The following is a 15,522-nucleotide window of genomic DNA, read 5'->3' as shown; positions in this document are numbered from 1 at the left end:
GATTGAGGAGACATTTTGAAACCTCACATCAGGTTTTGCGGGGAGCTCTCAGTAACACCTGTTCAATTTCCTCTTTTAAATTATTGAGGAATTCTGGATGAGCAACCTGCAAATAATTTAGAGCAGCCTCTAACATTCTAAAGTGACAGAAATGTTTTCTAATTAAATTTTGCATTTCATTAATGGTTACCATACTTTCATGACTTATTGGTTGCTGATTCTAATTAAGTAATTTCTAGTCGAACCAGGGAGATGTGTTTTCATTTCGGAGAGGGGTGATAATTAATCTCTAAAGTGAGCAGAAGACTTTTATTAGACCTGGGAAATAAGCTTTGTGCTAATTAGTTTTATTAGAATTATTCTTCATGCAGGGATCTAAAGGCGGTTCTTTTTTTCTATTTGGTCGTTTCATTTGCAAATAAGTCCAGCTTATCAGCAGGAGAATGAGTGCAGCTTCATACCATCCAGCGACCTTCTCTTCTGCCGGGACAGATGCTTCATTCCTGTCCGGTCTGACAGTAGCCTGATGGGTTTTTTTTGCGAGTCATTTATAGAAAGGGCACCCTGTCTTCCAGCGCAGGTCTGGCTGTGCTCGCTTGCGATTTATGGAATGCCAGGTTTGTGAAGCGATGATGTCCTTTGGGCTTGAGTTTCTCATATCAGAAAGGACAGAACACATGACGTTTTAAACAGACATTTTTTGAAAGAACTTGGAGATGTTTTGGCTTGTCATTGTCCAAAGAAAAAGACACAGAAAGGCTTCCAAAAAACTTAGCTCGCCAAAAGAAAGTAAAAAGCGATAAAAAAACAACTACTGATCCCCAGGGGCAGAATGAATACAAAGACTAGATGAAGACCCGGGGGGCCTAGTGGCTTGCCTTCACAAAAGAAAAAAGAACCGAAGTGTATTACGTAGCTACAAAAAATGAAATCCTTTCTACTGACACAGCATGATCTACTTTTATTTATGGGGGATCTTAAAGAGTAAGTTACGGAGTGGAAGCTGCACATCACCAGACACCTCAGACCTTATTCACTAATGGGAAGACAAGCGTTTTTGTTTGGGTGACACAAATATTTTTATTGATATAGAGCTCAATGCACGATGCAGTGTGTGAGATACAAGGAGTTGGGAGGATGTACTTCCAGTCAGTGCAAGGATCGTGAAACAAGCATGTCCTGAATGTTGAAAAGCAGTGTGTTGAAACCTCTGCTAAAGTTTATCATGTAAATGTGTAAGCAAACCAGAGATACACAAGGCTGGCATGTTCTTGCTCCTGGGTTGTGTTGCAGCCATGTGTTTACCTTCAGTTAGCAGCGGTTTTAGACACAACTGTACAATCACATTTTACAAACCCATTACGAATCTGTATTTAACTGTTTATTTGCCCCCTGCATTTTAGCCTTGCTAAGTGTCCTGCAGTGTAGCAAAAGCAACAAGAGGATACTTCATCTAAACATATCCTTTCTGACAAATACACTCAAACCCGGCAGGTTATGCTTTTATGGCGTTGAAAGCAGCCATAAAACCATAAAAAAAATGCATAAAAGCATTACAATTTCCTAAACCGGAATTATGTAGACAAATACAACTGATCCTTCAGAAATAATAAACGCATAGGGGCTACTTGTCTCTTCCACCATAGTTTATATTTTAACTATGTACCAGTTCTAGTGCAATAATACCGCCTAAGAGAACGCAGATGGCATTATTTATGATCTCATTTTAGTTACTGAGGGACCCTATAAAGTCTGTCTGGCACCCTGTGATTAGAATATATTTATTTATTTTTTTTGTGTGGGGTGATAGGGACTGCGGGACAGGGGGTTGGCAGTGAGGTTTAATGGAGCAGTAAATATGTATCTTTTAGAATGAACTGCAGCATCTGGCTGGGCAACCTGACGGAGGTTATTAACATCATCATTAGATTTCGTGCAAAACACAGTGTGTGGGAATTACTGACGGGTGTTTAGGACTGTAAAATATATATATTTTTTTAAAACCAAGTCCTGACCAAGGTCATTCCTAACAAGAAGTACCCCTTTCTGTAGAGGAGGTTATTAGCTTGCATGTGCTGTGTTTACCGAATAAGAGCATCTTTAGATGTGTCATCAACAGGTTATGTTGCCTGTTGCAGTGTTTCTCTCCTGTATCTCGTAAACTCTTGCAGACCAATGATTGAAGTCACGCAGGGCATGCACCAGGTGATAGGTGATCCCACCCGCTGTGAATCGTTATTTATCTAAACTTGTTTAATTGGTAGGAAACACTGAGAGGCAATAGATTCTTCAGCAGGGCGCAGATTGTGCAGCCTGTAGAGTCTGATGCATTGACCCTTAGATATTGCTTATCAAAAAAGGGCCTTCTCAAAATCACTTCAAGGATATAACAGGCTTAAAAAAATAACCCTATTGATTTCTTCGAATGAGTAGATGAACTGTGCCGTATGAACTTCATGTGTGTGTTTAAGGATTTTATTGAGTTTTGTATTGTTGCATTATAGATCAGGATAACAGTTTCAGAAACATCCTTAAATAACTCGAGAAGTAAGATTTTGTGAATAGGGTCTATCAAAGCCAAAATAAATCGCTATCAACAGAATATACCATTAACGTTAAAGGTTAAAAAAAAGTGTTTCTTTACGCTGATGTGAAAGTCATGCTTGTTGTGTGGTTCTGTAATTAAGTGTATGGTTTCATGATGAATGATTCTGTCACCCAGCTCCATCGATGGCCCCCCAGAATATTCAAGTGAACCCACTAACCTCAAGTCAGCTGGAGATCCAGTGGGACGCCCCTCCAGTGGAGACTCAGAATGGAAATATCCAGGGGTACAAGGTGAGGACATGCACCCCAATCTGCTTAGAACAACCACTGAGGGGGCCATGTGAAAGTGCTCTTGGTAAAACTAAACTACTTACGTTGTAATAAGTCATGGTTGAGCAATTACAATGAAGCATGTTTCATGAAGATTCTGTAACTGCACTCTATTTACACATGCTGTTGTGTATTTATACTGTAATTACTATGTAACATCACATGCAATTGCAGTGTTATTACAGTCTGGTTAGATACACTAATTATGTATTATTACCATGGTCATCATAGACTGGTAGTGTTTATACACAGGTGGTTTTACATAAGAATTACAGCAATTACTGTCACAGACGACCTTGTGAATAAGAAACACAGAAAGTTGAATTCAAAGAGCTAATCCATAAAGTTGCTGAACTGCTTTCTTCCTGTGCTCTGCAATTGAGGATCCAGAGGAAAATAAAGTGACTCAATATTGGCATTCAGAGTGGAATGCACCATTTTCTGTCTGGCAGTTGTCCTGAAGTATTTCTTGGTGCATGCGAAATGTAGTGCCAATGAAAGGTGAGGGACAGTGCCTCTGGCTACTGTCATGCACTGTGCACTAACCTTGATTTGGATTGTGAATTTGAAACAGATTTATTACTGGGAGACGGGCAATCACAATGAGACGGAGAAGCTGAAGATTATGTTCCTCCCCGAAACCACAGTGAGGCTCAAAAACCTGACCAGCTACACCTCGTACTCAGTGAAGATTTGTGCATTCAACGCAGCAGGGGTCGGACCTCAGAGTGAGCCCAGGCAGGGCAGGACTCACCAGGCTGGTACGTCACCATGGAGGGGGGGGGTGGGGCAGGCCTCCCATTTCAATCACTGCCTTTCCACAGGGTGCTGTGTATGTTCAGTATTGAAATAGGCTTCCTGAGCCATTCCCATTCTGTACACTGAAGAGGAAGCCTATAGTAGTTGAATTTACTATCTAAAAGAAAAGGTTTTACACTATCACAGACATATCATCTGTTTAGACAAATAAAGCGGAAGTCTGTACTTAGTGAAAGAATTGCTGCTGAAAAAAGAAACCTGCAATCACATAGGGTGTTTGCACAAGAATCGTAAGACCCCTGTGTCTGCTGGTTTCCATTCTAACTGAGTTCTCAATTGCTTAATTGAACTCTTAATTAAACTATTCATTAGCTTAACTATACCTTTTTAATTGTTTTCAGCTTTTAAACAGTTGGAGATTTCAGTAACTTGAAATCGGCAACTTTTTTCAGAGCCGAGAACAATTAAAGGTCTAATTAAGCACATTATTGGTTCAATTAAGGGTTTGATTAAGTAATTGAGAACTCTGATGTAATGAAAATTAGCAGACACAGGGGTCCCCCAGGACCAGGATTGGGAAACCCTGGCTTAGACCACCTGTTCTGTAGTAGCGAGAAAGACTTGCTGCCGATCTTCGGGGTCGGTGTTGGGTAATGCTGCTCTGTCTCTTCTTTAAGCTCCAAGTGCCCCCAGTTACATCACATTCTCCGAGGTCACCACCACTACTCTGAACATGTCCTGGGGGGTTCCTGTCTGGCCCAATGGGGTCCTGGAAGGGTACCGCGTTGTCTATGAGCCCTTGACACCAATACATGGTAGGCAAACAGATGAATGGCATCATTTATACTGAGATTATCACAAGTTTCTGCAGTGGTTAATGAGCTTTGGTTTTCCTGTCCTGCAGGAGTGAATAAGGTGGTGACGGTGGAGATCAAAGGAAACTGGCAACGCTGGCTGAAGGTTCGTGACCTCACAAAGGGGGTGACCTACTCCTTTAGAGTGCAGGCCAAGACTATCACCTATGGACCAGAACTTGAAGCTAACATCACAGCCGGACCTTCTGATGGTATGTAGGGATGCCAAGTGGGTCCCTGTTGGTGGTGATTTTTTCTATTTTTTTTAATTAATTTTTTTAGTTGAACTAATAAGTCTGCTTTTAAAGCTCAGGGTCATTCGTTATAGCTTGTTAAACATAACTTGAACCAGTTGAGATTCCTTACACAGTGGGGTGCCCGTGAGAGTCAGGTTATGTAAATTAAAGATATATACGTATGAGCGTCATGACTGTCACACCTCTGCTCTTTCTGCCTGCACTGCAGGATCTCCTGGGTCCCCCCTGGAGCCCTCAGTCACCAAGTCTGCCTCTGCACTCACACTCCACTGGTCTGCAGGAGACTCGGGCACAGAGCCAGTCACAGGATACGTCATCGAAGCCCGACCTTCTGGTAAGGAACGCCGCCTTCGTGTTCGTTACTGACCTCTAAGGCATGTAGCTTTTCCCATTTGAAGTGCATTTTCATTCTTTGTCACTTTCTTGCTGGGTTAAGCTTTTTGGTCTTGATAAACAACCCTTCCTGGCTTTCTCCTTCCCTGTGATCCACCTGTTCCCTCATTGTGGAGTTTGTGGAGGTTTGAGAGACAGATGCGTTGTAGATATTTACTGTACTTGTGTTAGCAGCAACCTGGCTATGGGACGTCAGTATGTTCTGGGGGTGACACATTCACAGCAGTGTATGTTGCTGCTATTGAAGGTAAATTATGCAACTGTATTTACACATTATGTCAAGGAACAGAAGAGCAGGCGAGAATACACAAATACAAGGACGGCAAACCAGAATGTACTGCAAGGCATTCGAATGTACATCACTTTGATTGTTTTTTGCTTGTTTGGACATGCTAAAAGAAACAAAAGCTAAGTGCCAGTCGTTTCGACTAGAAGTCTTTTTCATTGCCTTTAAACAAGACGTTTGTCATTGAAGTTTATTTTTGTATTTCTAAATGCGGCACTAGTGAGTGTTTGTAATGGTTGTGCATTGTTTGCTTGCTTGTTCTTTCAGATGAGGGCTTATGGGACACATTTGTGAAGCACTTGTCCCCCAGCACTAGATCTCACACAGTCAGCCTGGATCGTCTCAGGCAGGGCGTGAGCTATGAATTCAGAGTGATAGCAGTTAATAAGTTTGGCTATGGTGAGCCAAGTGTGCCCTCTGCTGCCATGTCAGGTAACTGCATGTTGTTGTTACACAGCCACTGTAATAGAAACCTGTTGCAAAATGGCATAATGGCTTTGAAATTTCAGGTTTATTGTCTCAGTTTTGTAAATACTGCAGATTTTTTGTTTGTTTTGTTTATATCAATTTTTAAGAATGTTGGTAAATGTTTCTTACCTCTTATTAGCGCTCTCAATATTAAACAGTATTACCACTGGCTCTCCCTGTTTAAAACCTTGCTTGCTTCTATTTTGTACTAGATTCTGCTTCCTGGTACCAAATCACTTCACAAGTTAACCAGACCATGTGACCTACCGCCATGGTTCCAGGATGCAGCAGTTTATCCATAGCATTATTTTTGTTTTAATTTGCATATCCTGAAGGACTGAAACTAATAAAAAGGGGAGCAGTAGAAATGTGAATAAAGTTAAATAATAAGATTTTAAAGCATGTGCTAGCACTACTTTGAAATTGCTGGGGGGTTTTCAGACTGTGATATATATATATATATATATATATCCGGTCGGTTGTGCTTGTGAAAAATGTTCTGTACTGTATGTGTGAATGTGTGTGCCCTTCCCCACAGCTCAGTCTGAAAATCCCTTCTATGAAGAATGGTGGTTCCTGCTTGTGATGGCACTTTGTGGTCTCATCCTCATACTGTTCATAGTGTTCGGTTTAGTACTGCACGGGCAGAGCAAGAAATACAAGAGCTGTAACCCAGGTAAGCACAAACTGTGGCGCCCCACATCAGCCAAACCGAAACTCAAACTCAAATATTGAATTCATGACTGTCTGCTCTAGACCCATTGCAAAAGTTTCATAAAAACAAATGCTGCTTTTTTTTGCATGGGGTTGCTCTGTCTAAAAGCCCTGTTGAATTACAACCTTGATCAAAGAAAAAACATTCTGCAACTTCAAGAAGCTTGTGACTGATAAGAGGGAACGGGAACAACATAACCAAAGGGATAATTGCTAGAGCTGCACTGCAGATCCCTTTTAAGCATGGTTGCCTAGGAACAGTTTCAAATGGGAATAAAAAAAACAAGTTTGGGCTCACTGGAGGTGTAAACAGCAGCTGTTGTATTTGAGCCGCTACTGCTAATGCAATTAGTTGAATTCAGAAGTACCGGTACTTCTGTAAAACTATTTGGCGTTCCACATGTTTTTTTAAATCACATTAAGTTGGCTTTCTCTGGCATCACACACTGTGCATCTTCATTGTGTCCGTTCAGGGAGGTTGGCACTGCTGCCCCTTCTGCATTTAGATGACCTCTAGCGACGTTTAGATTTTCTTGGAATATGTTTCAATTGCAGCACAAATTCGTTTCTACAAGCTCTTTTAAGACACACAGTTATATAACGTGTCTGAATGGTAGCAGAAAAAAAGTCAGGCCACCACAGATGCAGTCAACCATCTGTGGTTAAATAAAGTTTACTTAATAGGGGGAAAGGTTACACCAATCAAAACAAGATCGAGCAAAGTTTATTTTTGTTATTTTCCAGGCAAGAATATTTCCACAGTGGAGGAGTCGGTCACACTGGATAATGGCGGCTTCACTTCCCTGGAACTCAACAGCAGGCATCTGAATGTTAAGAGCTCCTTCCTAAAGAAGAACGGGACCAGGTAAGGGTGCGAGAGACACCCTGTGGGGTTCACAGTCCAGTCCGTTTACATTGTCCAAGTGCATTTTTTAGCTATAGGGACCTTCCTACCCCTTTGGAATATGCTATCTGCTAAGCCAGTCTAGGAGACAAATAGAAATAACACATACAAGCTCTGTTATGACTGTTATTTTAATGATTGGATAAAATACGCATTTTCTTAAATACCCCAAGTAAATTACTGTTTGGGACAATACACCTTGAAGTCTCAGCATGGTGGCAATGTTTGAATCAATTCCACTTGCTTGTTCTAATCAAGATGAATAAGATGAGTCACGAGGCCCAGCTTCTATAAGACTTTTATCATCTGGGAAGTCTCAGGAGAAAGGGACACGCAAATGAGAATCAAGTTAATCCCACCCTAAGTGAAATTTTGAACAACAAAAGGCTAGAAATAGGCAACAACTGGAAGTTTTAAATGTGTTAAAAGCACTTTCCTGGTGTTGTTTTTTTGGTGCATATTTTACTCCCTGTAACTACATGTTTGAGCTGCAGGAAATTCTTGGAAAAGGCTTGTTTTGAGTTGACTTCCCGGCTGCAAAAGGGTTTTTAGTCCACCAGACTGGCATTGCATAGCAGTTTATTATGACCTTGTTATTTGTGCAGTGTATAGTAAAACCTGGAAAGAATCAAACAGCTATGAAATGCGAATCTGTTGTTTTCTGCAAGGTTCAGTTCTAGTGCAAGTTGACTTGTCAGTTTAAGTAAATGGACAGATGTTGGCGTTGTCTTGGGGGAACAGAGAAACTCATCAATGGTGATCATTTATTCATGGCATTGGAGGTTGTAAAAGTCCTGGAAAGCTTGATTTGAGAAATTTTGGAGGCTAAGAAATAACAAATGACAATTACGGTAATTAAGAAATACATCTGGGGGGCTCCCGAGTGGCGCATCCAGTAAAAGCACTCGCTAGAGTGCAGGATGCGCTCTATAGCCTGGACGTCGCCGGTTCAAGTCCAGGCTATTCCACAGCCGACCGTGAGCGTCGCCCGGGGGGAGGGAGGGTTAGGTCGGCCAGGGTGTCCTCGGCTCACCGCGCACCAGCGACCCCTGTAGTCTGGCCGGGCAACTGCGGGCTTGCCTGTAAGCTGCCCAGAACTGCGTTGTCCTCCAACGCTGTAGCTCTGAGGCGGCTGCACGGTGAGTCTGCAGAGTGTAAAGAAGCGGGCGGCTGACGGCACACGCTTCGGAGGACAGCGTGTGTTCATCTTCGCCCCTCCCCAGTCAGCACAGGGGTGGTAGCGGTGAGCTGAGCCTAATAATAATTGGGCATTTCAAATTGGGGAGAAAATAATAAAAAGTAATTGGCAACGACTAAATTTAAAAAAAAAAAAAAATTAAGAACTACATCTGATTTAGACAGAGGACTTAGTTGCAGTAATCCTGCAACTAAATCCTCCCTAATTTAACATTTGCATGATAATTACAAGTGGAGTACTTGTGTTGAATAGATTAAACACAACGTGGGTCTGGTTTCGAGTGTAATTGCCGTTCTTTAAACATTTAGATGTAGATGTATTATTAGCACCAAATTATGTTCATAATTGCTATCAGCATCTCTAATGCTGTCAAAGCGTTCTGAGCCTTTTATACTTGTGCTGTATTGTGTTGCACTGAGCAGCAGAACCTCAATGTTATGATCATGCCAGAAATATGGAGGGTGTTCATTTGTCTGAAATGTCAGTAACTCTGAAACTTGTCAATCAGTTTCACTGATTCATTTTCAATATTTTACAACTTTGACCTGAGGAATATAGTTAAGACGAATATAAAGACTGGAGAGTTCTGCTTAACATGCGGAATTCCCAGGGTCTAATTTCCATGTCTTTTACAGTAAACAGGAACCTTGTTACCAGTTTCAAGTGGTATTTGGTTGATTGGACTGTTTGTAAGAGTGGGGTTCATAATTGAGTTTCTACTGTAGGACTGTGGTATGAATTCACATTCACTGTGACAGTTTGGGCTCCTGAAAATAACTTCTTTGGGTCAGTTTTGGTTGGATACGGACAGTTTTGTTTAAATATGTCCGAAAGTCATCCCAGCAGCTGGAATTTCTGCTAAAAGGGGGACCCACTCCTTGGCAAAGGCTCTCAAGCGTTCTGTGGTTGCTGTTCTCTCTTCCAGGTCCCCCCCTAGACCAAGCCCTGGAGGACTGCACTACTCTGACGAGGATATCTGTAACAATTACAATGGAGCAGTGCTGACAGAGATCACCACACTCACTGAGAAGCCTACTGAGACGTCGGAATCGGAGGTGAGGGGCTGAGACCGCCTCCCTATACATACCCCTGCTCTGTAGCAGTTTCAAGTTTCAACAGAGCCCTAAGAAGGACATGTTTTCCCCTTGGTCCCCTCAGATATTGCGAAACGATGCAGCGTGACACAGAACTGTGGGAGTAGAATATTTTAAGGCTTGTCATCTGATCTTAAAAACTCTTAAAGCCCAGTAAGAGCAGAAATAAGACCGAAGCGCCATGTGCCACTGTGGTTCTCTTATCATTTCTCCCTTCTCTTCTCTTTCGTCAGACCACAGACAGCGATTATGAGGACGAGCAGCCCAAGCACTCCTTTGTGAACCACTACATGAGCGACCCAACCTACTACAACTCATGGAAACGACAGCAGAAGGAAATGAAGCCGTCTTCGGCGTATGCATACGAGGAGTGTGCGAGTGGAGACACAGAGTCCTACTTCCAGAGCGTGATCACGACTCACAGCTCGGGGGGAGTTTACACCCCAGATGGGCAGCCCGCCCCAGGGTCTCGGACTCCTGTCACCGGCTTCTCTTCCTTTGTTTGATGTGTGGAGCACAGGGACTTTGAAAGGGACCTTACCTTGAAACCACCAACATGTTAAACAGACTAATTTTGACAGTTAATTCCACAGGGGAGGGGGAAGGGGGGAACGGGAGACAGTTGAAGTGAATTGTAGGTAATTTATTACTTTTTTTTTTTATTTCTCACACACTTTGGGGATTACCGCCAGAGTTTTAACTTTTAACTTTTTTTGGTGTAAAAAAATAGTAATTCTTACGGAAATTCCTAATAGTGCTATCGTTGCCAATTAATTGTAATATGAAAATAATGATCTGATCTACCCTCTGTAAACACCGTCTTTGTTAATTTCTAAAAAGAGATGGTAATCTACTGGTTTCAGGATAACAATTAGAAAAAAACTTTAGGGAAAATACATTTACTGCTTCTAGTGATTTTAGTGAAGAATGAATCGAAGTTTCAAACAAAGTGGTACAAAGGCAGCTACAATGAGGCGCTGTGTTCCTGTTAATTCTCTTCTCTGAAAACAAGCAAAGCACATGAAAAGAAGCTGGATTTCAAATGGGAACAGAAAACATTTTTTCATGGCTTTTTATTTTTTTAAAAAAGGGTACGGATCAGAGTCGATAAAGTAATTTAAATTTGAAAAGACTGCTGTAAAACTACTTAACACCCCTTAATAATTAGAGAAGTTCAGATCAGCAGTTCACTTAAAAAAAAAAAAAAAAAACTAATAAATTACACTTTGTGGATGCAACGAAGGCCAGAAGTTTGCAAGAAAGCAAGACGGAAAGAACTGTTTTTACATCCGATGGTTACCAACAAACCAGTTGCAGTATATGCATGTTCTACTGGTACAGCTGTTTGTGAAATTCTCACTGGGAACTTGTGTTCTTAGTGCAAGTTTTGGGGAGTGATCACGTGGTGGCTGAAAGTCAGATGTACTGAACACAAAGTTTTAGATGTCGTGTACTGCTTTCAATTCAAATATCATCCAACCCAGGCAACAGCCCTTTATTTTAAGTCCTGGTAAGTCGCTGATGATGGAAGTACCACTCACTTTTTGATTTTTAGAAGTATGAATGTAAAATAGAGGGGGGATCTATATATATATATATATATATATATATATATATATATATATATATATATATATATATATATTTTTTTTTTTCATTTAAGAAAATAACCTGCCTTCACACACATTAACTGCACTCTTTAAGCCATATGGATATTGCTTTAATGGAAACAAAAAATGTGCATTTGCAATTTTTATTTTTTAAAATCAGTTTATTTGGTATTTCTTACAACAATACAGTAATTTTTTTTAAATTTTATTTAATTGTTTTGCTTTATTTTTTTTGGCTAGCAATATGTACTGTATATGACTGTGTATTTTTGAGATACATTTTGTACAGCTGAAATTTATATTGTGGTGTACCTGCCATGTGGGTGTAGTTCTGTGGTCACATTTTGCAGAGGTCCAATTTTGTCGATATTGTTGAGTAATATAAGTAGCAACAGGGAGCTCACAGGATTTTATCCCGCAGTCCCCACCCCCTACACCCTATGCTCATCATTTGCTGTGAGGTCTGCCATTGTTCTGGTGGCATACAAGCCAATAATTTAAAATATATTTTTGAAAGAAGTGTAATCTGTGATAAAACTGAATTTAGTGTCTTCTCACTTGTCCAAAACTGCTGTTTAAACCATCTTTGACAGAATTAAAAGTTGTAAGAAGTTGAAATCACGGTTTTAGCACAGCCTTGATGGCTGTGTGACCTTATGGATAAAGTGGAAGCTGTCAAAGCTGCAAAAAAAATGTGTTCATGGCCTATTTTCTGGATTTGTCATGTTTTAATCATCCGAATGTGAAAATGGCAGTTGGTTATGAACAAATGTATTTTCATGTCTATAAGAGGAACACAAACACTCAAATCCACACTAGCAGCATGCTTGAGTCCCACTCATAATGCTTCCCTCTACCAGCAGCTCAGATGCATCCTGAAGACTGGTTGACCTGTCTGTATTGAGCAAACAATGTGTACCCACGATAAATCCATGCTTCTTTCACCAAACAGAGGCCACTGTCTGGGTCCTTGTCTGTTGAGAACAATTTTTTTGACCAAATTATTTTATTCTCATATGCTTGATTTATTTTACCAAACAATGTGTTTATTGTGTTTATTGTTTCTTTCTGTTTTACTGTTTGGTCCGAAGGATTCAGTTTACTATTTTATTGTTTTATGGGTTTTGTTTTAGTTTTTTTACAACACACATCTCCACATAGGAACCAAAAAAGTAAGAAAAAAAAGTGCTTTTCATTTTTGCTGACACGAATACAAATTGTTCTGCATACAGTACGTGACAGATACTCTTACTCTTAATCCAAGTATCATTTTTCTTTACCACAATAGCTATGCAGAGGTATGTTCTAAAATCCCATTCTCCTCGCACCACTGCGTTGTAAAAATGGCACGGTGATGTGGCATTTCAAAAGAACTTTACAGAAAAATAAATGACAATAAGAAAATCTTACAATTTCTTCTTGGAGAGAATAAAAATGATTTTTCACAGTTGCTTTTCAGTACCCATCCCTTGCACTGCTAAAGTGTGCTTTCGTTATGTACTGGTATCAATTTGGACAGTGTGTTTGTTTGTTGTAGTTTAACGCTGTTTTGAATGCCATCCACCTTCATTGAAACTTTAGTTGGTCAATGTGTCTGATTACAAATTCATTTTTACACATCACAATATCTTTTATATTTATATATATATATATATATATATATATATATATAAAAGTGAGTTACTTTAGGAATGTTTGCATTTTTGTATTATTATTTTACTTCTGTTGATTCATCTTAAATGAAAACATTACTGTAAAAAAAAAAGTTTGTTATTTATTATTTGTGCACTCTTGCTTCAAATTAAAAATCACACTTTTAAATTCCATACCGCATTAAGGTGTCACCTGAATCTGATATCTCAATTTAAAAAAAAGTATGTTAAACTGAGTGGTATACTGTAAATACGAGCAACTATGAATGTAATCTGCAAGCTATGTTAGAACCCACAATTTGAAAAACGGTTATTGTACCTGAGAATTCACAGTGTTCACCTTAGTCTCCTAATCTGACAACTTCCTTTCCTTATAGTTTTCATGACTATCAAGCTATACAATCACAACAATCTTAAACCAATATAACTTGATTTAAAAAAAGAAAAGAAACGCCAACAAACAAGTGCCCCAAGTATCGCTCTGTATGTGAAATGTGTAGAAATATGGACCGATTCAAGTAAACATGTACTGTAGTCGACTTCATGTAGCAAAATAGCTACAGCTATTCCTCAGTACGTTACTGTTGCTCTTAAGAAATCTCATTGAAATGTCCTTACTTAAAGGAAGCACTCAAATAATTCCCACCTCTTCAAACTTCTCGTGATCCTGAATACAGTAGTGGTTACATCAGGCTAGTCACATGAAAGATCACAGGTAATTACTTGCTTACTCTTTTTTTTTTTAACTAATCAGTTACACCCATGTAATTGTATAGAATTACGCAACTTATTACAAATTTTCACATTCATATTCCCTTGCTTGCTGTACATGTTGTGGTTATATCGCTGACGTTCTTTGTTATGCTTCTGTTTTGTAACCATATTGAGGTATTTATCTTGGCTCTCAGCGCTATATTAGTCTTGTGAAATCAAGTACAGAATAAATTATCTCGACCTGTTTTGCAACATCGTGCAATGGCTCTGCTGCCTTATACAGATACATTATTTATTACGTGCATTTATAACACAATTACGTAACTGAACTGTGAAGATCACATGTTGTTAAGGTATGGCGTTCCATCCTCACAATCACAGAATTGTAGTGCTATATGGTAACTATATTTATCTGTATTTTGAAGTGTATGCCAATTCATTGTGAAGAATTACTGAAGGTCTAAGGAAGCCTTTCAGAGCCAAAAGACTGTAATAGTGCTTCAATCAGACTATCCTGAAAAAAAACACATGTTTAAATTGACACATTCAGTATTGAAAAGCCTATCAGTGCTAGTACATGTGATCATGATTTATCAAAGTATTCAGTCTAATGTTCTGGAATACAGTATAGTGCGTGCCAAGCTCTATCCACCCGCTAAGCATGTACTGTATCTAGGACTTATAAAAACGTACAAGTACAAATACTAAAACATATATACAAGTACAGTTTCTAATGTAATAGCTTCAAATGTGTACAGTTTGCTTTTTATTTTATTTAATATTCTCATTTACATGTGCAATAAAAAAAAAAACATTTTTTTTTTTAATATATTTGTGAACAGGTGTACAGTGAGTAATGAAAATGTGAGTGTGAGTCAGCCTTAAATTACATTTAGATAAAACCTATATAAAATACATTAGATGATACTGAAGGAAATGTTTACTGAAAGAGTTCATTACTGTAGCTTGGACTTTACAGTGTTTATCTCATATGATCTAGATAAGAGCTTTCTCCATACCATGTTTGGTCTTGTCTTGACAGCATTAGGTATTGCATAGTATGAGCACAGGTCAAAGCAACTGTGTGCATTGCATAATGATAACACCTGTGCCAGGGCAAATTAAATAAAACCTGGTTGTTTATCAGCAGCAGGTAAGGCTGGCACGCAACGGAAATGAGAACAGGACTTAACACAATGGGGTGTCACGCCTTTCTTTTACCAAATTTCTGCTATTTAAGATTGCACGTGTTTGCATCAACTGTTTCACGTGAACTTCATTTAAAGGAACAGTTTAGCACTTTTGCAGTACTGTCTTTTAACATTGATTTGGGGTTAAAATTGTAACCATATTGGAGTATTTATCTTGGCCGTCAGAGCTATATTACAGTTTTGAGAAATGAAGTACACAATAAATAATCTCGACATGTTTTGCAAAATCATATAATAATAATAATAATAATAATAATAATAATTGTGAAAAACAGCAATAAAATAAATGCGGTAGTAAAATGCGTGTAGTTAAAGCAACTATACATCCCAAACTGCACCAGCCCCATTTACCTTACAGTTTATACAAACGAGTCAGGTGCCACAGAAACTCTTGATAGAGCTAACGTAACACACATCAAATAATAAAGACGACAGAAAACAAGTCCCACGGGTCGACGGTTACCACTGCTGGCTGGATTCCTCAATCTCCGCCTCCGCGTCACATGTTTGGAGAACAGTACTGATACAGAT

The 15,522-nt window shown here is 39.4% G+C and overlaps 1 protein-coding gene across 2 annotated transcripts in view; it reads left to right on the top strand.

Annotated features, from left to right (window-relative positions):
• Positions 1 to 11,390, top strand: part of LOC117417757 (protein sidekick-1-like) — a 251,634-nt gene extending 240,244 nt beyond the window's left edge. For both annotated transcript variants that reach the window (XM_059035447.1, XM_059035446.1), the window contains 10 exons: positions 2,723 to 2,838; positions 3,452 to 3,638; positions 4,314 to 4,451; positions 4,541 to 4,702; positions 4,956 to 5,081; positions 5,694 to 5,858; positions 6,433 to 6,570; positions 7,353 to 7,473; positions 9,636 to 9,765; positions 10,038 to 11,390. In XM_059035447.1, coding sequence (XP_058891430.1) covers positions 2,723 to 2,838; positions 3,452 to 3,638; positions 4,314 to 4,451; positions 4,541 to 4,702; positions 4,956 to 5,081; positions 5,694 to 5,858; positions 6,433 to 6,570; positions 7,353 to 7,473; positions 9,636 to 9,765; positions 10,038 to 10,310 — 1,556 coding nt within the window. In that variant the 3' untranslated portion in view covers positions 10,311 to 11,390. The remainder of the gene's footprint in view (positions 1 to 2,722; positions 2,839 to 3,451; positions 3,639 to 4,313; positions 4,452 to 4,540; positions 4,703 to 4,955; positions 5,082 to 5,693; positions 5,859 to 6,432; positions 6,571 to 7,352; positions 7,474 to 9,635; positions 9,766 to 10,037) is intronic.
• Positions 11,391 to 15,522: the final 4,132 nt, after the last annotated feature.

The sequence above is a fragment of the Acipenser ruthenus genome, chromosome 13 (genome assembly GCF_902713425.1).
Source record: "Acipenser ruthenus chromosome 13, fAciRut3.2 maternal haplotype, whole genome shotgun sequence".
In the NCBI taxonomy this organism is placed as follows: Eukaryota; Metazoa; Chordata; class Actinopteri; order Acipenseriformes; family Acipenseridae; genus Acipenser; species Acipenser ruthenus.
The sequence above is the reverse complement of the archived record's forward strand: the minus strand, read 5'-3'. Positions and strand labels throughout refer to the sequence as shown.